The 20,982-nt window shown below is 45.3% G+C and overlaps 1 protein-coding gene and 1 long non-coding RNA gene across 2 annotated transcripts in view; both read right to left on the reverse strand.

The window, feature by feature from the left end:
• Positions 1-16,876, reverse strand: part of rtf2 (replication termination factor 2) — a 39,445-nt gene extending 22,569 nt beyond the window's left edge. The window contains exons 1-5 of the mRNA XM_064304107.1: positions 16,692-16,876; positions 15,019-15,113; positions 13,993-14,086; positions 12,666-12,805; positions 7,224-7,302 (exon numbers count right to left, since the gene is read on the reverse strand). Coding sequence (XP_064160177.1) covers positions 7,224-7,302; positions 12,666-12,805; positions 13,993-14,086; positions 15,019-15,113; positions 16,692-16,760 — 477 coding nt within the window. The 5' untranslated portion in view covers positions 16,761-16,876. The remainder of the gene's footprint in view (positions 1-7,223; positions 7,303-12,665; positions 12,806-13,992; positions 14,087-15,018; positions 15,114-16,691) is intronic.
• A 2,292-nt stretch (positions 16,877-19,168) lies between these two features.
• On the reverse strand, positions 19,169-20,923 carry LOC135238062 (uncharacterized). Its single transcript, XR_010325004.1, has 2 exons — positions 20,233-20,923; positions 19,169-19,819 (listed from the first exon to the last, which is right to left on the reverse strand). It is a non-coding gene; the product is annotated as an uncharacterized LOC135238062 (long non-coding RNA).
• Positions 20,924-20,982: the final 59 nt, after the last annotated feature.

A 20,982-nucleotide genomic window follows, 5' to 3' on the forward strand; every position in this document is an offset into this window, starting at 1 on the left:
ATTTTTTTCATGAGTCCAGTGAAAGGTGCGAAGGACACGGCTTCAGAAATTCTGAAACAACGTCGTAGTTATCCTGTGAAATGATGATTACTCCTTTACGAAGACAAACGAGGCGCCGGACTGTCCCCGGCGTTGTGGAGTCTGTCCTGTGCGGCCTGTTTCCTGTCGTCTGGGCAGCCTGTGTGTGTGTGTGTGGGCGCGGCTCGCTCCGAGCCCACAGGAAACGCGGGTAACCGTGGACAAACGCCCCCGTGAGCTTTCCGGTCCCCGCGGCGCCGGCGGAGGGCTTTTTTAATCAGCCGCCACAGCCTCGCCGATACCGCCGTCCCACGATGCGCGCGGCCGCGCGGCGTCACCCGGAGATAACGGCCACCGCCGGGTCGTATTTAGCATCTGGGCGCGCGGCGGTGTGTGTGTGACGCAGCCGAGCCGAGCCGTTCTCCGGAATGTTCCGGGCCCCTGTTTTAGCCCCGTCCTTTCAGCTCAAAGCTTCAGCCGCGCTCTTGCTTGCTATACTGTGTCTGCGCTCTCGCTGTCCCTGTGCGACGCGTTAAACGAATCCCGCTGTCGCGTCACGGTCATGTCGCCGGCTCTGGTTAGAGCGTCTGGCGGTCAAATAAATGAATTATACTCCAGAACCCGCCGTTTCCGAGAGGCTGCTGTTTTCTGTTATTTTTGCGGACTCTTCCCAAATGTGTTTATTTGCTCAGTAACGCTAACGGTGTTTACATCAGAACGCGCCCGAGGCTGGACCCCGCTGGACCCTCTCCTCACCGAGAACAAATCTAACTGAACGCACGGACGGCTTCACCGTTAAGACTTCCGTATGACGCCAGGGTGGGGCAGCCCACACTACACGACCTGCAGGCAGCTACTGAACACTTTAATGTGAGAAGGCCATTTTCAGGAGACAAAAGCCACACTAAAACGAGAGATGCCTGAAAGAATGTTCCGGAATGTTTAAAAGAGGGAAGCCTGTCTACCTGCAGAGAGAGAGAGAGACGGCCCCTGTTGAATTAGCCTGAACTTTAACACCGTTTCACCCAAGTTCAGACCATGGCCACTCCGCGCCGGGTGACCGAAGGTTATTTCCTAGTTTTAATCCCCTCAGGGACTACGAATCCACCTGCCTTATTTGTGCCTCTTACCTCACGCCTACGTCTGAAAAGGAGGTTTTTTTTTTGCACCCATACATAGATTCATATACTCTCACTTGCTTAAGAGTCACAAATAAAAATAAAAAGTAAAGAAAATGCAAAACATAAACAACTAAGACCAACCCTGCTGTGTTACACTTTTTTCCCACCTGGCTGCATGCTGTGCAAGTTTGCCAGCATTCATGGCAATCATCCCCTCCATCTTAAAATGATGTTCATCCGGTTCTTGCAAATCTGTGCAATCTCAAATCCTCTACGTTTGATGCTCGAATTATTAATCTTTTGGCAAGTAATATAATCATGTTTTTTATTATAGGACATTTGTCATCCACATCGCCCAAGATACTATTGTAAAGGTCCTAATGACTCACGTCCTGGATACAGGACGGTCAAAGGAGGTATTAGATAAACCCAATCCGGTACGCCAGGCAAATTCTGCGGTGCGAAAGCTGGCCGGCCTGGGCAGGTACGCGGGTTAATGATTGACCGCGGCGAGCCGAGCGGGAGCCGGACACTTACGGTGCAAATCCGGAGCGGAGCCCCCGTCTCCACGGCGAGCCGCCAGCTCCCCGCGCTCCAGAGGACGCTCTGTCCTTCAGACCCGCGCCCGCAGCCAAACAGAGGCCTCGGCGCCCCCCCCCGCAGCCTACCCCCGCCTCCGTGAAGCGCTCAACCGGGAAACGAACGCACGTTAGATAGACGCTCCTGAATCCGCAGCACGGGGGGGGGGGGGAGGGAGGGAGGGAGGGCAGGGAGTGCTTTCATGAGGAAAGATTTTTTTTTTTCCCCGGGCGAGCGAAGGGGCGGGAGCGCGGGGAAGAACGGTTAAATTCGGGCCGTCCCTTCGGTGTGGACTCGCGCCTCAGCCCCGTCCTGCCACTGCCCCAGCAGGGGGGAAGCCCACGTGAGCGGGTCAAACGAGGGGGTCCCAACCGCATCTAGGCGAGAGGGCAGCGTTCGCGCGCGGCTGAATTTAAAATGGCCTCGCTTCTCTGACCGAAACGCTATTTAAGGGCACGCTTGACAGAAACGTCCGCTCGGCAGGGCGGCGGCAGCACACACGGTCTTATAATAAAAAGTGTGACACAGGCTAAGAGGAGATTAATTTCAGAGCGGTTCAACCAGGAACCGCGCGGTTTGCAGAAGGGGCCTACGCAAACACACACTCGTGTGTGTGTGCGCTCTGCTTTAAGGCATGAGAGCCGCACACTGGTGTGGTCTCGCTGAGGTCGCAAAGCATGCGACAGCTCTTGAGATAAAACTGTGGAGAGGGAGAGAAGAGGCGAGATAAAGAGGGAGGAGCACAGAAAGAACGTGCTAGAGGAAGAGGGACAAACAGATAGCGGGAAGCTAAAAGAAGGATGTGCAGGGCAGCAATTCCTCTTCCGCCCTCCATTACATTACATTACATTACAGGCATTTGGCAGACGCTCTTATCCAGAGCGACGTACAACAAAGTGTATAACCATAACCAGGAACAAGTATGACGAAACCCCCAGAGAGAAGTACCGGTCCAAGTGCAGGGAACAACCGCATAGTTCAACTTGGACCCTGATGGTTAAACTGATTAACACTAACAACGAGAACGGCAACAACGCAGTCTATGGAAAAAATACAAGCAGTAGTTAAAACAGTTGATGCACCTAAGTCACCTACGAAATAGCAGCCTAGTTACAACCCTAAGCTTACAGTCATTTACAGGGGGGTAGGGAGGGATGGGGAGAGGTGCAGCCTGAAGAGGTAAATCTTCAGTCGTCGTTAACACTGCAAAACTTGACTTTCTTATCCAAGATTTAGCGACAGCAAACAAGTTACAATGAAGAGATAATACTACTATCCTTTATTATCTACGCAACACTATCTAGTACTATTTATGGGGGGGGGGGCGGTTGGCAATTGGGGCTTTTATTTAATTAATAAACAACTAGCCTAAATGCAGAAAATCTTATTTGGCGGGCCGCCCCAAATAAAGTTAATGTATGGGAAACTCTGCAGGATGTGTTGCTTTCTGGTCTCACGCTGTACGTTGAAGTTTTGTCACAGAGTAACAAAGACATCAAATCTTTGAGCAGTAGAAAAACTGCTGAGATACAACAAATGGCATTCCCTCAATATGGTATAACAATAACCTTAATTTTGGTAATAAACCATTTTGGTAATAAACCGTTTGTATCTGATCAATGCGCAAAGAACGACATTAGAAGATGAGATGATCTACATCATGTGTCAAACTCTTGCACATGGAGGGCCCGGGTAGCAGTTTTTCATTCCAACCATTAATGCTGCCTTAATTGGAGTCCAATTACTCATTCAGCCATAGCGTTTAACTGCATGAAGCACAGAAATAAGAAAATTTATTTAGACAATGTGGTCACCAAGACGTCGGTCACCAGTGGCACAAACCTGCAATCTAACTTCGCAAATATTAACAAATTATATAATCAAAATCTAGGCTGGAATGAAACCTGCATACACACGGCCCTCCATGGCAGAGTTTGAACACACTGCTAACATGATCTGGAGATTTCTTTCAAGAAATCGTCATCGTTCAGCCTACCAAGGTCATCCTTTATTTTTCTACCTTTTCTACCAGTCACCTCACACTTCCATTTACGGGCCTTGTTTCAGTGGCCTATTATCAATTGTTAGAGTCGATACGGATTAGAGTCGATACAGGTTGGCACATATGGGAATTTAGAATTTGTTGAGGGTGTAGATTACATCTATGCTGTCAAATCGGTAGAAGCAAGACAATACCCCAAGATACAGTTGTTGTATTATTGAATGACGACGGCAAGATTGCTTTAAAAGGAAAACAAAGGTAAAGCAGGCTGGCGGGCTCAACGCCAGCCAAGAATTTGATTGCACAAAGACGGCTCCACCCACGTCCTCTCAGACGACGTGTGGGACAGGAAATTAAAAGTTCAAACGGCGCTTGAAATAACAGCAAACAAAGTTTACAAAGATAAGCGATCCGATAGCGAAGTTCCTACTTACGAGCACACCCACCCTCACGAGTCATGTGAGCAACAGGCCACGCCCACTTCACATTCATCCAGCTAACGTGCACAACAGAACCCACAAGTGCGCATTAACGATCCTAATTACAGGCTGCAGCGGGGGCCTTATTGATGCTTTTGGTAATAAACCGTTTGTATCTGATCAATGCGCAAAGAACGACATTAGAAGATGAGATGATCTACATGATTCTGGAGATTCATTCTTTTCCAAGAAATCTCGTCATCATTCATCCTACCAGGGTCATCCTTTTTTTTTCTACCTTTCTACCAGTCACCTCACACTTCCATTTACAGGCCTTGTTTCATTACATTACATTACATTACAGGCATTTGGCAGACGCTCTTATCCAGAGCGACGTACAACAAAGTGTATAACCATAACCAGGAACAAGTATGACGAAACCCCTAGAGAGAAGTACCGGTCCAAGTACAGGGAACAACCGCATAGTTCAACTTGGACCCTGATGGTTAAACTGATTAACACTAACAACGAGAACGGCAACAACGCAATCTATGGAAAAATAAAAATAAATAAAAATACAAGTAGTCGTTAAGACAGTTGATGCGCCTAAGTCACCTATGAAACAGCTGCCTAGTTACAACCCTAAGTTTAGTCATTTACAGGGGGGAAGGGAGGGATGGGGAGAGGTGCAGCCTGAAGAGGTGGGTCTTCAGTCGTCGTTTGAATTGGGTCACAGTCTCAGCTGTTCTGACCTCCACAGTGAGTCAATACAGGTTGGCACATATGGGAATTTAGAATTAGTTGAGGATGTAGATTACATCTATGCTGTCAAATCTGTAGAAGCAAGACAATACCCCAAGATACAGTTGTTGTATTATTGAATGACGACGGCAAGATTGCTTTAAAAGGAAAACAAAGGTAAAGCAGGCTGGCGGGCTCAACGCCAGCCAAGAATTTGATTGCACAAAGACGGCTCCACCCACGTCCTCTCAGACAACGTGTGGGAGAGGGGACAGGAAATTAAAAGTTCAAACGGCGCTTGAAATAACAGCAAACAAAGTTTACAAAGATAAGCGATCTGATAGCGAAGTTCCTACTTACGAGCACATCCACCCTCACGAGTCATGTGAGCAACAGGCCACGCCCACTTCACATTCATCCAGCTAACGTGCACAACAAAACCCACAAGTGCGCATTAACGATCCTAATTACAGGCTGCAGCGGGGGCCTTATTGATGCTTTTGGTAATAAACCGTTTGTATCTGATCAATGCGCAAAGAACGACATTAGAAGATGAGATGATCTACATGATTCTGGAGATTCATTCTTTTCCAAGAAATCACGTCATCATTCAGCCTACCAGGGTCATCCTTTTTTTTCTACCTTTCTACCAGTCACCTCACACTTCCATTTACAGGCCTTGTTTCATTACATTACATTACATTACAGGCATTTGGCAGACGCTCTTATCCAGAGCGACGTACAACAAAGTGTATAACCATAACCAGGAACAAGTATGACGAAACCCCTAGAGAGAAGTACCGGTCCAAGTGCAGGGAACAACCGCATAGTTCAACCTGGACCCTGATGGTTAAACTGATTAACACTAACAACGAGAACGGCAACAACGCAATCTATGGAAAAATAAAAATAAATAAAAATACAAGTAGTCGTTAAGACAGTTGATGCGCCTAAGTCACCTATGAAACAGCTGCCTAGTTACAACCCTAAGTTTAGTCATTTACAGGGGGGAAGGGAGGGATGGGGAGAGGTGCAGCCTGAAGAGGTGGGTCTTCAGTCGTCGTTTGAATTGGGTCACAGTCTCAGCTGTTCTGACCTCCACAGTGAGTCAATACAGGTTGGCACATATGGGAATTTAGAATTAGTTGAGGATGTAGATTACATCTATGCTGTCAAATCTGTAGAAGCAAGACAATACCCCAAGATACAGTTGTTGTATTATTGAATGACGACGGCAAGATTGCTTTAAAAGGAAAACAAAGGTAAAGCAGGCTGGCGGGCTCAACAGCCAGCCAAGAATTTGATTGCACAAAGACGGCTCCACCCACGTTCTCTCAGACAACGTGTGGGAGAGGGGACCGGAAATTAAAAGTTTAAAAACGGCGCTTGAAATAACAGCAAACAAAGTTTCTAAAGATAAGCAATCTGATAGCAAAGTTCCACTTACGAGCACATCCACCCTCACGAGTCATGTGAGCAACAGGCCACGCCCACTTCACATTCACCCAGCTAACGTGCACAACAGAACCCACAAGTGCGCATTAACGATCCTAATTACAGGCTGCAGTGGGGGCCTTATTGATGCTTGTTTTTTTTTTTGTTTTTTTTAAAAAGCGCGACGTTGAGCGTAAGGTGCTGCACGTCCTGTCCTGATGCGGGAGGGTTTTCTGTTTGCGCACGGGGATTGCGGTCTGAGGTAATGACGCCCCCCCCCCCACCCCCCCCCCCCCCTTCGCCGGACTCTTTGTCTCTCGCGCGCGGACGCGAGTTTTTCGGCGGTCGCCGCGTAACCGCGTCAGAGGCACGAGGGCCCGAGCGTGCTCTTTGATTCCCCCCACCCCACCCCACCCCGGTCCCTCTCCGCGTTGCGCAACGGCGAGCTTGAGCAACGGGTCGCCTTAAAGGTGACGCGGCACCTTTAAACTCGCCGGAGGAGTCCGTGCTTACGACGGGGAAGGCCGACGCCTGGAGCGGGAATTTCATACGGGGCTCCGGGAGCGCTAACACCGAGACGCGCCACCCAGATGTTGACATTCCCTGCCCTGGCTACGTTTATTTACCCTATAAATCCACGCTTGCGATGCCAAGGCGCGCACGAGAGCACGTGCACCGCGCACGCGACCCAGCATTGTTTCAGAAGGCTGGAAGCCCCGGGCGGTTCCCCTTTCACCTGCGAAAGGAAGAACCTTTACCCCCCGCGCTCGCGATGCGCGGCCGAGCGGCTGGCAGGCGGGGCGCTGGAGCCAGAGAGACCTGCGAGCGCCGCCTTAAAAACCTCGGAGGCGCTAAATACAGCGTTCCCACGGCGACGCCCGGCCCCCCGCGGGAGAGAGCGCTCCTCACCTTGTGGCAGATCTCGGTTTTGACCTCCCGGAGGGCTCGCTCGGAGAACACGCAGCCGCAGGTGTGCAGGAAGCAGAACCTGGGGGAGGGAGGGAGAGAGAGAGAGAGAGAGAGAGAGAGAGAGAGAGAGAGAGAGAGAGAGAGAGAGGGGAGAGAGAGGGAGAGGAGAGAGAGAGAGAAGAGAGAGAGGGGAGAGGGAGAGGGGGGGAGAGGGGAGGGGAGAGAGAGGGAGAGAGAGAGAGAGGAGAGAGGAGAGAGGGGAGAGGGGAGAGAGGGGGGGAGAGAGGGAGAGAGAGGGGGAGAGAGAGAGAGAGAAGAGAGAGAGAGAGAGAGAGGGGGGATGGAGATAGAGAGAGAGGGAGAGAGAGAGAGAGAGAGGGTAGAGAGAGAGGGAGAGAGAGAGAGAGAGAGAGAGAGAGAGAGAGAGAGAGGAGAGAGAGAGAGAGAGAGAGAGAGAGAGAGAGAGAGAGAGAGAGGGAGAGAGAGAGAGAGAGAGAGAGAGAGAGGTCAGAGCTGATAATAATGACCGACGGAACTCCACTAATCATTCCCAGGGACTACGGCTCCTGTTAATGCGGTAGTTCATTAAAATGGAGGCTCACCTGGAAAGCGAATGCAAATTTAAACGCAGACGGCGTGAAATTAAGAATAGCTAGCGGCCAGATCCCCGTTCGCCAGAGCCAGCAATCCCACAGTGCATTGCGTTCATAAACAAAGCCTCAGGCTTTTTTTTGGACGCAAACGAATGCAAAAGCAGGCCATTTTAACCAAACTGGGCATGTTCACCGTTCTCTGCAATTTTCAACTGAGTTTCCCCTAACATCTCACACATCTCAGCTGCAGTTTTTAACCTCACGTCACGGCTGTGCAAAGGGATATCTGGGTCGCCGGGCTGAAGAACACCGAAGCCACACGCTGTGTTTGAATGATGTGCTTAGCTTGCTCCTCCAGAGCTCTCCTCATCTTTAGCATGGCCAGCTCTCACTTTGGCCTACGGTGCTTGCTAATGCAGGTTCATCCCCTACGCGCTCGGGCCACCCCACCACTCCACAAAGCACCATATAAAAAAAACCTCCAGAACAATAAAAACAGCTCCGGAACTTTCCGTCCGTTACATCACACATTTACGTGAACAAATATAAACTCGGACTCCATACATTATATCACTCCAAACCTGTGCGTAGTACGGCAGTATCCGCCAATTACATTTATTTGTGATTCAAAGATATGAATTCTTTGATCATCATCAATGACAATCTTTTCCATGCTGACAGTTAAATTTTAAAACTCTTTTCGGGCCTTGTGAGAAGATTATACGCGCGGGTGCCGTTTGCGTTCGTGTAACAGACCAGAGACGGCACGCTAATGTCGGCTGCGTCCCAGGATGCTTTGCAAAGATACGCGCTCAGACCCAGCCGCGCAAGGTCCAAAGCCACTCCCACCGAGGTGAACTCGCGTACACGACCCACAGTAACCGCTAAATAAAGAGAACCATGCCTTGCAGCTACTCACTGCGACAACACGTGGTTGATAACACATCGCTGTGTTGACTTTTCGCACAACCACCAAAAGTCCGTTATTTTAATGGGCTTATTTTACAGTCAAATTCACAGCTGACAAGTCAAAGTGTTCAAAAAGGGAAAGAAAGAGGAAACATATCCTCCCAACAAGATATGGTTTTGTTAACTTAGGACTCGCCACCCTGAGAAGCTAGCTACCAACCAAGTGGCTTGCAAGTGAATAAAAAGGGAATCATAACAGCGAACACTGTGCCATATTTTTGTGCATATGCACCAATGGGAATTTCAGCAACTTTTTTGTACAACGACTGGCCATTACAAGAACCGATGTGTACTGTGTAGCTAGCTAGTAATGTTGTTCAGAATTTGTAAAGACGTATGTTTTTTTTTAACTCTTTTGGACACCACAGTCAGATGGATGACCTAGCAGAATGCGTTAATGTCATGGCTTTTGTTTGTGCGTGCGCCGAAATGAGTGTTTCCAAAAATATCGCTCCGGCAACTCAGAGGCGGCCAACGTTCGCGCTGCGTTTCTGGTCGGGCGTGGCCGGAAGGGATGAAAAGGGTTCCCGCGTCCGGCGATTGTTTGGCGACACCCTCGTTGTTCCCGCCGGCCAGCTGTGCAAATAACCTCCCGCCCTCACCCTCCCTTCTGTTAGAACACGGGCTCCGGTCTCTTCATCAGCACCACGACCGCGGCTTCGGACTCTGAACCGAGTGACCCCCCCCCCCCCAGTCCTAAACGCTCCTGCGGCCAGTAAAACGCCCCTGCGGCGAGTTCTCCTCGGTCCTGTTCCCGGCGCCCGCAGCCCTGGCTATTTCCCTAAAAGAAGCGACGCGTTGGCAGGTCTTACACAGTATGAAGGTGTGGCCACACCCAAATTGAAAATCCCTTTAAACGAGTGGCTGGTTCGGGCGCTCGTGTTCCCTGTGTTTGCCGGTGCACCGCGTGCTCCCCACCAACCCCCCCACGCCCTTGGCGCGTACTGACGGTCTTCAAAGCGTTTTTCCTGCACGCACCGCTCGGTCCCTGCCCTTTTTCCGCCGTGGTCTGAAGACGCACCTTTTCAGACTGTATCTAGATTAACTCTGTCACTACTCTGCAGGGCACTCCCAGTCTAGGATGACTCATATCGCTTGTATCTTTATGTGCTGTTCCTCTAGCACCTTCGCGTTACCCTCGTACCTTCATCCAGCACTTATACTGCACGTTCATTGTTATCTTGACGTTGTAGCACATTGTCATGCCTCATTTTAGTTTGATTTACCATAACTTTCTGATCTAGCCATTGTTTACTGTGTGAACTGAACTTGATGTTTATGGCTATGTATAACTGTTACATAATGTCATAAGTAATTAACTGTTATTTACAGAAAATAGCTCACTTATACTTACACTGAAAATGTATGTCTAATTTCACTGATGCTGTTATAGTAATACATCAGCCCATTTACTATTATTATTATTGCAGGGATTAAAGCAACAAAAAGAACTTCTGACTGAAAGTTTTTTTCAAGCCAAGCAGGGCCGGTCGACCGGGGGCGGGGGGGTCTGTTGGATGGAACCTTTGATTGGGTGAGCAAGACGCGTGTTAGCCCATAGCTACCGCCGGCTGTGGGGCCAAGTCATATTCCCCCTCTACAATTTGTAAAACAAGTTACAGAGGAGGCCCCCCATTAGGGCATGTACACACACACTGCCTGGCATTTTTTTTTTTTTTTTAGGGAAGGTGGCTGATTTTGCTTTTGGAATAGCGTTTTATAGGTCAGCGTAACCGAAAATTTGCTTATCTGCCAATGTCTAAATAAATGATACGGTAGGCTACTCTGCGCGCAGCACGCAGGTCGCGAGCTGATATTTCGTTTTTTGCTTCGTTTTTTCTCAATGTTGTATTTATTATTTGAAATGTGTATTTATGTGTTATTATTCTGTTTCTGAGGCGCTCTGAAATGTGCATTCTCTGCTAAGCTGAGCAATGGATTGGAATATGTGTCTGACGCCTATTTTAGTTGTGGCGAGGAAGCGCTGCAGCTCTACATACACGCCGGACCATCTAAATGCTATTTTATACTTTTGCGTAGTCTGCATAGTTTCCGTTGTGTGCGGCACTCGCGAAGGGCCAGATCATTTATACTTGTGCGGCATATTGCACAGGTTGCCCAGGCCACGTAATTAGATTTTGTTACAGACCATTATAGATCAAAAGACAACACCTTCATTCATATTTCCAAACCTACTAAATACTGCACCAATGACCACAAAAATGCTCAGCTAGATGTAACTTGTTGCAACGAAGACATTCACCTGACAAAAGCGCTTTTAGTCGCATATTTACCGTTGCCTATCGGTTTTGTGAATCAACTGTTATAACCTGTTAGTCAGAGCCATATGCCAGTGACCTCATGTCAGCAGTCAACCAATCATCTTCTTTACGGCGTATGCGGGCACTGGTTACTAACTACGCACTTTTAATTTCTTGAGGAGGTGTGCGTCTTCAATGCGGCCGTGGTCTGCAACCGCACATTGCGCACAACCCCTACACAGACCCATTTTTACGTGTACTATGCAGAAGTACAAAATAGCCTTTAGTGTTACGACATAGTAAAGGCCTTTACGCCTAGCGGCTAGGAGACATCCATGGCGATGCAGTAGATATGTTGGGTGAAGGTATATGATCATGAGGACAAAACCATTTAAAAAACGCTCCATAGGGGCGCAATTGTGCCAATGCTTGGACCCCTCCCAACGCCGCTTGCGGCTTTAATTCGTATTTGAACTATTTCTATTGCTTGCTGGACATTAAGACTCTCGTAATTTGGGGGTTTTGGCGTATTTTGTCACGTTTAGAAATGTATATTTCGGTGTTAATCTAACGTCGGCTTGTGTGTAGACTAAAGTTGAATGTGCGTCCGCCGAGACGTGATTAATTGATTAGCCTGCTTCAGTACACCGTGGGGCTATGTTATCGTCTCCGATTGTTTCGCTATTATACATATCATTGTTATATTGTCAAGAAAGGAAGTGTATGATTTTCAGTTTGTGGCTTTAACTAGTAGCCGCTGCCCAGTCTTCCAGCAGCGTCAGTAGGCTAGCCCGGTACTACCAAGTTCTACCTAATAAAGTGGCCGGTGAGTGTATATAATTACCGACATCCAAGTAGATTGTATGCCTATACAAATCAGCTACCTATGACCTGGTAGCGCGATTCCTAAGTCCCGTAACACCCCCCTCCCCTCGCTTTTTTTTCCTTCGGATCTACACTGATCTCATACACGGCCTTTCTGTAATCCAAATGACGGAAATCCGTCGTAGAGACAGAGAACTTTAATCCCTGTTATTATTATTATTATTATTAAGTGCTAGCCAAAAAGTAAAGTGCTTGTTAAGCTTTAGTAGGGCCAGGGTCAAACCACGTTCCAAAGGCACTATAGGGTCCGCTAATAATAATAATAATAATAATAATAATAATATTATCATCATAGTTTTATACCTGCTCGTCATCATGTGAAACGTATCTTTAATTAACAGTCCAGCGCACAGTCTTGCGACTTTTAAATGATGGGTTGTACAGATAAAATTGCCAGCACCCGCGGACCCATTCGCAGAGAACTGATCCCAGTTTCTCAACAAGGGCATGACCCCATTTGTGTGTCTGCTCCTCTGTACGTACGCAGAGGCCTGCGGTATCACGGTTTTAAGACGCTGTTGTCAACCGAATGACCAATCCCCGGCGAACGGGAGTTTCCCGGCTGATGAGGTAAAGCGCGAGCGGTTTGTCGCTACACAGCCGCAGGCGTCTTAATTCTAGGATGCAACCGAATGAGCAAAGTCCAAGGAATGCCAATGTTTGTTAACTGACAGAGGCCTGAGAGGGGAGGGGCGGGGAAGGGGGGCGAAGGGGGGGAGGGGATCCGGTCTTACTTGTGTTTGCCGTTCATCTCCAGGCCCACCACGGGGCAGATGAACATGGCGCAGTGCAGGTCTTCGTAGCGGTCCCCCTTTGAGTTGGCCCTCTCCCCCTCCCAGGCCGGGTTGTCCGTCAGGTTCAGCTCCTTCAGATCCTGCAGGGAGACGCACGTGTGCATTGATGAGCATACAACAGACACGCACACAAACAGAGAGAAACACACACTTAAAACAGACACGCATACAAACAGAGAGAAACACACACCTAAAACAGACACGCATACAAACAGAGAGAAACACACACTTAAAACAGACACGCACACAAACAGAGAGAAACACACACTTAAAACAGATGCGCATACAAACAGAGAGAAACACACACTTAAAACAGACACACACAAACAGAGAGAAACACACACTTAAAACAGACACGCACACAAACAGAGAGAAACACACACTTAAAACAGATGCGCATACAAACAGAGAGAAACACACACTTAAAACAGACACACACAAACAGAGAGAAACACACACTTAAAACAGACACGCACACAAACAGAGAGAAACACACACCTAAAACAGACGCGCATACAAACAGAGAGAAACACACACTTAAAACAGACACCCACACAAACAGAGAGAAGCACACATATCATAAAAACAAACACACAGAAACAGGAATGGGCTTCCCCCACCCCCCCACACACACACACACACACACACACACGGAAACATACATATCATAAAAACAAACATGCGTGAAGAGGAATGGGCTTGCCCACACACACATACATATGCACACATATATCATAAAAACAAACGCACAAAAACAGGAATGGGCTTGCACCCCATCATACACACACACACAGAAACAAACACATCATCAAAACAAACACACAAAAACAGGAATAGGCTTGCACCCCATCACACACACACACACACACACACACACACAGAAACAAACACATCATCAAAACAAACACACAAATACAGGAATGGGCTTGCCCACACACACACACACACAAACACACATATCATAAAAACAAACACACACAAAGAGGAATGGGCTTGCCCCCCCCCAACACACATATCATAAAAAACAAACACAGAAACACTGCCATACGCGGTTTTACACACACACGTGCTTGAAAGCACACACACAAACACGCCGGCAAGGCAGCCTTTAATTTACCCGTCCCCCGTTCACAATTGCAATGGCCTTTCCCTTTCCACACCGTGGGCACGCTATTAATTACCAGCTTTTCCCACACTGCTTAAACAGGCAGCTTGTGATGTCACTCATAAGCCGAGACTGATTAAAGTATAAGTTTACAGTACAAACCTTCATCCCACGGATATGTACCACCACCTCCGTGTTGGGTCTCTCCGCAGATTTGTCCAACAGGTATTCGATCACGGCATCTTTATTGTACAGTCTGCAAACGCAGAAATTCAAAAATTAAACCACGTAGCACTAACCCTTCACATCATCAATCACCTGCTAAATATTCTCCACTGGCTTCTAAACCTATATCGGCCATTTTTCTCTTGCAGTCTTGTTTCTCACGCGATTAAGGTGACTGAGATGCATCAAATCAAAACCTACAACATCTACCTCTCAGCCTATCTTTATTACACTACTTCTACAGCAGGAAAACACCGGCTATTCCATTTCCCACCCCACTTCCTGCAGAGATTGTGATCAAGTTCCACGTTCAGCAGGTGGCCACATGCAGCCTGCCCCAGACAAACTCAAGCCCTTTTGGGAATCGAGCACAAATTATGACCGTACACGTCAGGGTCTGCACGTGCTCATAACAATGAATGATAACGTGTGAACAATGAGTAAGTGCTATAATGTGTATGAAGGCAATAAGTATGCCAGTAACACTGCAAAACACTGTTACTTCATTCTAGTAAACAAACTTCAACAATCTGTTACATAATTAATTTGTAACGTGAATACCACGTAAATTACTGCTTGCAACAACTACCTGCCGTCAGCTGTTTGGAAAGCAGTTTAAACTTTACCGCCTTTCAGCAGTATTTTATAATCGTATAGCTAATAAGAGGTTGTTTTTTTTTTAATTTGCTATACGTTTGTGTTTCATGTAGGCTATTCCTTTTTGAATCCCACTAGTTTCAGTTTGGCTTAATTATTGTTTCAGGAGTCAATGGGTAATTGTCCAGTTATCACGTCACAGCTCAAATTAGTAAGCTGTTTATTTTTTCCTGGTCAAAGGTGATTTTTTGTTGTTTTTACTCCCACTGGAAAATGTTCGCTGCGATGTGTAGCCATGTGACGTCCTGTTTGTAAACAACTGGCAATACACAAAACTCAACGAACGATTGGTTGAAGGTGGCTTACCTCCCCAGCTCGCAGGCTACGATGGGGCGTCGCAGTTTCTCCTGGCTCAGCGCACAATAGCTCCATCGCGCGATCAGCTCCGCGTTTTTATCAATCTACACCGGCAAAAAAACAACATTACAGCTTTTCAACAAAATACATTGAAGAAAAATGTAATTTCTTAATTTGGGTAACGGCAATCGTGCAAAGTCGCAATAAAGTACGTTATTTAAGGAGACCGTTGTGCACTGCGAAATACAAATCTGTGTGATTGTGTAGTCGCCGGTCTGAGAGCGATCGTATTCGATTAGAGGATTAATAATAAAAGAGGATTACAGCAGCGAGGTGCACAGCTGTCAATTCCAAACGAAAAAAAGGGAAAACGAACTGATTGCAAGCAGCCCGAAATATGCCACTGCAATGTGTGCATCCGTTAATTTGACGCGTATTTTCTAAATCTTGAATACAGAAAAAAGCACTAGACGGCTGGTTAGCCTAAAATGCTTCAAATCATAAGCAAAAACAAAGAACGTGTGAATTAATATGACTCATTCAATCTCCCAAAACTGAAAATGAATATTTAGAAGAAAAAAAATATGTGCAACAAAGGTGCCGTTACTGATTATATCTGTGTTATCAGACAGTTCCAGGAATACAGAGAAGGGAGAAGAGGCTGAGAATCGACCTGCCACAAACCCCAAACCAGAGTCATCCAGTAATAATTCATCTGTCTGGTACCTGGTATACAACTGATATAAAAACCAAGTGGCGATAAAAAACATATGAACAAAACTTGCTAAGCAAGGGACTCTAACATTAAATAGTGGGCCCAATTGAATGTGTTCTGACGTTCGGTATGCCCTTATTGTACGCCGCTTTGGATAAAGGCGTCTGCCGAATAAATGTAGACTAATGTAATGGGCCCAATTAGTACATTCCCTATATGTCAAGTCCGTGGTTTGGGCGGTTGTAATAGTTTTACAAATGAAGATAAAGTTACGCCAGAACGCCGACAAATACGTAGTCTAACGTGGTCGTTAACTTGTCATTTCAGTGCGAATGGTAACAGCTTTATCGATTTCAATCAGCTTAGCTAACGTACTTTCGGCCTCACGTCTAGCTTTATGTACAATGTCTAGCAAACTTGCTTAGACTATCTATCTGTAATGATTGGAAAAATTTGTAAAATAAATAGCTAATCTAGACTAGCTATCCATGTTAATTCGTGCTGTCATTGGATGTACTGATACAGAACGACAGCTAAATTCGTCACGCTAGCGCTATCAGGTCATTATCGTTAAATTGAAACTTGGGACAAGATTGCTAACCAAGCTCACACAAGTCTGGTTTTGGAAATAAAAATCGGTAACTAAAGTCAGTTAACTATTAACTAGCTATGACAAGTAAACTCGCTTATTCTAGCTACCGAGCAGTCATTTCACTTGCCGTAGGCTAGCTAATGTTACAGTTGATCGATTTACTGAGCCAAACAGCTATCCAGGTAATCGACTTGGTAGCTAACAAGCTAGCTTGTGTACTTTCTCAAAGTAGCCCATTCACTTGAAAAATAAATTGTCATTTCTTAACTTTTATTTGCAGTATAATTCACTCACACTACAACTCAGACAAGGCCAAAAACAAAGCGAACGAAGGAAATGCTAAGGAGGTACCTAACCTGTCCACACAGTACCCACCTTTTCGACTTTTTTGGGTCCTTTTACCAGCTCATGTCTTTTTGGAATTGTGCCACCATCGCATCCCATTGTACCGGTTTTATTAAATTGTTATTTATGACAAAAATGGAAAGACATTAGCTAATGTGAACCTTAAAAAATACGAATCTGTACACAAACAAGAAATTTTTTCCAAGAAGATCCGTAAAGAATGTTTTTATTATTATTATTATTAGGCTGCCGCCGCCTAGTGTTTGGATGACTACACGGAATGCATGAAATAAGGAGGAATTCAACTATTGCCCAGCGAGGGGCAGTATAAGCCTTATACAACCATGGAGAACAGTACTTTGTAGGCTACCCTATTAAGCCACCATGAGATTAAAGCCACATAGCTCCCGATTGTAATTATTATATATCCTCATTGAAGTAATGGAATGGTAGTTCAACTAGTTTGTTTGTATCTACATCAGGCTATAATGGTTGAATAGTGAGCCATGAAAGAGATCTGGGACATTATCAACAGATTTTAAAATCTCATTTGCAAAGAAAAATGCTGTGTTATGACAGTGATAAGGAGCAGTCTGGTAAATGTGACTGGTAAATTACCTCAGCAGAGGATTATAAGTGTTGTGCAGAAACAGAGAATGAGATGTCCTAAGAGGTTTTCCTGGAAACATAAAAAATAATAAAAATGCAGGGAACCTTTCATAACCGTGGGGATTAGCATATAAAGACTTTTATAATATCTATAATGTTCTTGCCAAGACCGGCTAGGGATATTCAATCTGCACCAATAGCCAGAATGACAAAGGGAGTTTTATATCTACAGTGCAATGAAGGATGAAGAGAAGGCAACGTGAGCTTTATGCTTGACGGATATTTATGAGGCCGCTCTGGTCACGATGCATCATACTAGTCATGTAAGTCATAGAGGTCATTACTCATTTCCTCTGTAGACGCCATTGGCCAGGGTGCGTTACATAGCTTACCCTTTTTTGGGGAGCAGCTTGAGGAAATCAGCGACATTGGTTAGTATGAAGATCGTTATTATCCTTCACGCATTACCCGTGTCAGTTGAAGTCTGTTCCAGTCATTCAGGGTAAATACCTCACTTAAGGTTAAAACAGTTGCACTTCATTTGAGATCTGAAACTGCATCTGTTTAGCAGGACTAACGACTATACCAGAATGCCATTATATTACCAGAGTATACCTATTGAGTTGTCTACATAGAAGGGATCCTTTACTATCTTATGCAAGGGAAGCTTCACAATCGAACAACTGTTCATTGTATTCGTGAGTCAGATTGAATAAAGCGTGCACTTAATTTCATACATTAAAACCTCAGCAGTTATGACAGCATATTATTTTATCCCAGCTTTTGGGATCAACAACTGAGAGACAGAATTTAACTTTGCCCTTGGCTCAAAATATTCCTGTATGCAGTGTAAAATTCGTACTTATTTTTCCAGTCTGATATTAATAGTTCTTGAAAAATGATTGACTTGCAGACAGTAAATTGGTTTTTCATCCCTTTTTTCAAAGATAAAGGTTTTCTAAGAGGATAGCTTTGTGAGAGGTAATGATATCTATTTCCTGGGCCTTGCGATTGCCAATTGGTTTAGCATTGACACTAGCGTCAGAAGTGACCATTAGTGTGTGGACCCTTGTGGTTATGTGATTGATTCTCCCCAGGAAACTTGATCAAAAAAATAGTCCTCATTCACTTTATTAAGAATAGTACAAAGGAAAAAGGTAGCCATTTCAGATGAGACCTTTTGTCAATATTATTATTATTATTAGTAGTAGTAGCAGTAGTGTAGTGGTGGTAGTAGTAGTAGGCTAGTTGTGCTAGTAGTAGCAGTAGTAGTAAATTGTAAAAACAAGCCTTTCAATTATCCAAACAGGCAAAATAAACAAAGGAAAAAAGTCTTCTCTTTCTTGATTTCCATGTGTTCGATTTTCTCTTCCAGTAAAGCAGAAATGCAGTTAGGGGTCTAATTAGATTACTTCTGCCTCATTGCTAAATGTTTTGCTATTTGGATTCTCATTAAGACGTAGAGTGCTCTTTCAGTTTGCAAACTCGCTTTCAAATGCCCTACCTCAGCTGGCCCCAATCATTTCAATGGTTGACCAAACACAAAATATGCCCTTGCTTTGCATGGACATGTTTATTCATGGGACTCTCAGTATAAGCATGTTTACAGTAACTAAAGGATAAAAAGTGAATAAGCATGAAACTACTATTCCTCCCCCTCACTCCCTTCCACACACACACATGCGCGAGCGCACACACACACACGCACTCCCCCGAAGTTCCCACTTTTGGCTCCTGTCTGTTTCCCTTGTTATAAGACACATACAGTGTTGTGAAAAAGCTTTTGCCTGATGTTCCTGATTTCCTCTATTACTGCATATTTGTCACACTGAACGGTTTCAGATCTTTAAACAAAATGTAATATTAGACAATGGGAAACTGAATAAACACAAAACACATTTCTTAAATTATTATGTAATTTATTTTGTGGGAAAATGATCAAATATCGCTAATGTGAAAGAGTAAAGTAAAAAAAATCAACCAATTAACCAAATTGAATTGATAAATAGTTTCATCTAATTGAACACAGCCAGGCTTGATTGGAGCCAGCCTGTTGAATCTAAAACTCACTCATATTGAACCTAAGCATCACAGTCAAGTAGTCACCACAAAGTTTATTTGCACACATTATGCCGAGGTCAAAGGAAATTCCAGAAGAGATGAGGAAAAAAAGTTGTTGAAATATATCAGGCTGGAAAGGGTGACAAAGCCATTTCTAAGGTTGTGGGACTCCACTAAACCAAGGTGAGAGCCATTATCTCCAAATGGAGAACACTTGGAACAGTGGTGAATCTTCCCAGGTGTGGTCATCCTGCAAAAATTTCTCCAAGAGCACAGTGATAACTCCTCCAGTAAGTCACAAAAGATCCCAGAAGAACATCCATAGAACTATAGACCGCTTTAATGAAGGAACCATGAACTCTGTTCTATACCAGAAAATCCATAAGGAGAATGTCCTATCATTTGTCTGTGAGCTGAAGCTGGTTCATAATTGGGTTATGCACCAAGACAATGATCCAAAACACAAAAGCAAGTCCACATCTGAATGACTGAAAAGAAAAAAAAGTTTTAAAGTTACCTAGTCAAAGTCCTTGCTTAAACCCAATAGAGATACAGTGGGAGGACCTGAAGGGAACAGGTCATGCTCATAAACTAACAAATTTGTCTGAATTAAAGCAGTTCTGCAAAGAACAGTAGGCTAAAATTCCACCCACAGGAATGTGAAAGACTGATATGAAATTATAGGAAGCATTTGGTTGCAGTTATTGCTGCTGAAGGTGGTGCAACCAGTTATTAAGTTTAACAAGGCAATTACTTTTTCACATGGGTGCAGCAATGCCACAGTCTTCCCCCTCTCTGCTCACTGAATTGCCAATCATCACATCATCACTAAAGTGTGTGTGTACACATCCTAATTCTCGCTCTTTAAACTGCACATCCATCACAGCAGGAACATACTCACCTCAGGCCCTGCAGTCCCTTCCAGCTTCTGTAGAACTCCCTGTGATTGTATGCTTTTAAATGTTTTTTATTTTTATTTTATTGTATTGATTCTATTTTTTTCTTTTTCAGGGGCTAATGTGTCACTGTCACATTTAAACTGTTTGTATAAAAAAAGGGGGGGGGGGGTGATACAAAACATTCTGTTTAAGGTACTGTATCCCCATTAAATTCCTCTCCCCAGTCAAAACTATAAATATAAATGTCCTGCGATGTTGCAATAGACCCGTCAGAACCTCGACTGTACACATGGCCCTTTGTGCTGTTCTCTGAAATTGTGGCCTCTTTCATTTTCGATTCTGTCGTGATTGAAAAAAACAATATTCTAATTGAGACTGGAGCTCTTTAGTTGGAACACGACGGAGTGAACTGTGCGCTCGGTGATAATGCTAAATACCAAACTCGGCCACGTGCTGTACTCGGACTTGTTAGCGACGCGATCGGGCTGGAATGCGTTTGCACGAGCGGGATGTAATACGCGCAATCAAAACGCGAGTCGGAGCTGGAGCGCAATCAGTTCCAGCCAGGCAGTTCCCTGGGATGAGAGCGGGTTTAATTGCAGACATCGAGCTGCGAGGGGCACCAAGTCAACTGCATTTAGCGTCTCTAATTGTAGAGGAATTGTCCTGTTTGTGTTGGCAGCGTCTGCCCGACTGAAACTATAGGTCCGAGTGGGCGATCAAAACATGAGAACATGTACTCTCAAACATCT

Source organism: Anguilla rostrata, chromosome 13 (genome assembly GCF_018555375.3).
Source record: "Anguilla rostrata isolate EN2019 chromosome 13, ASM1855537v3, whole genome shotgun sequence".
Lineage (NCBI taxonomy): Eukaryota > Metazoa > Chordata > Actinopteri > Anguilliformes > Anguillidae > Anguilla > Anguilla rostrata.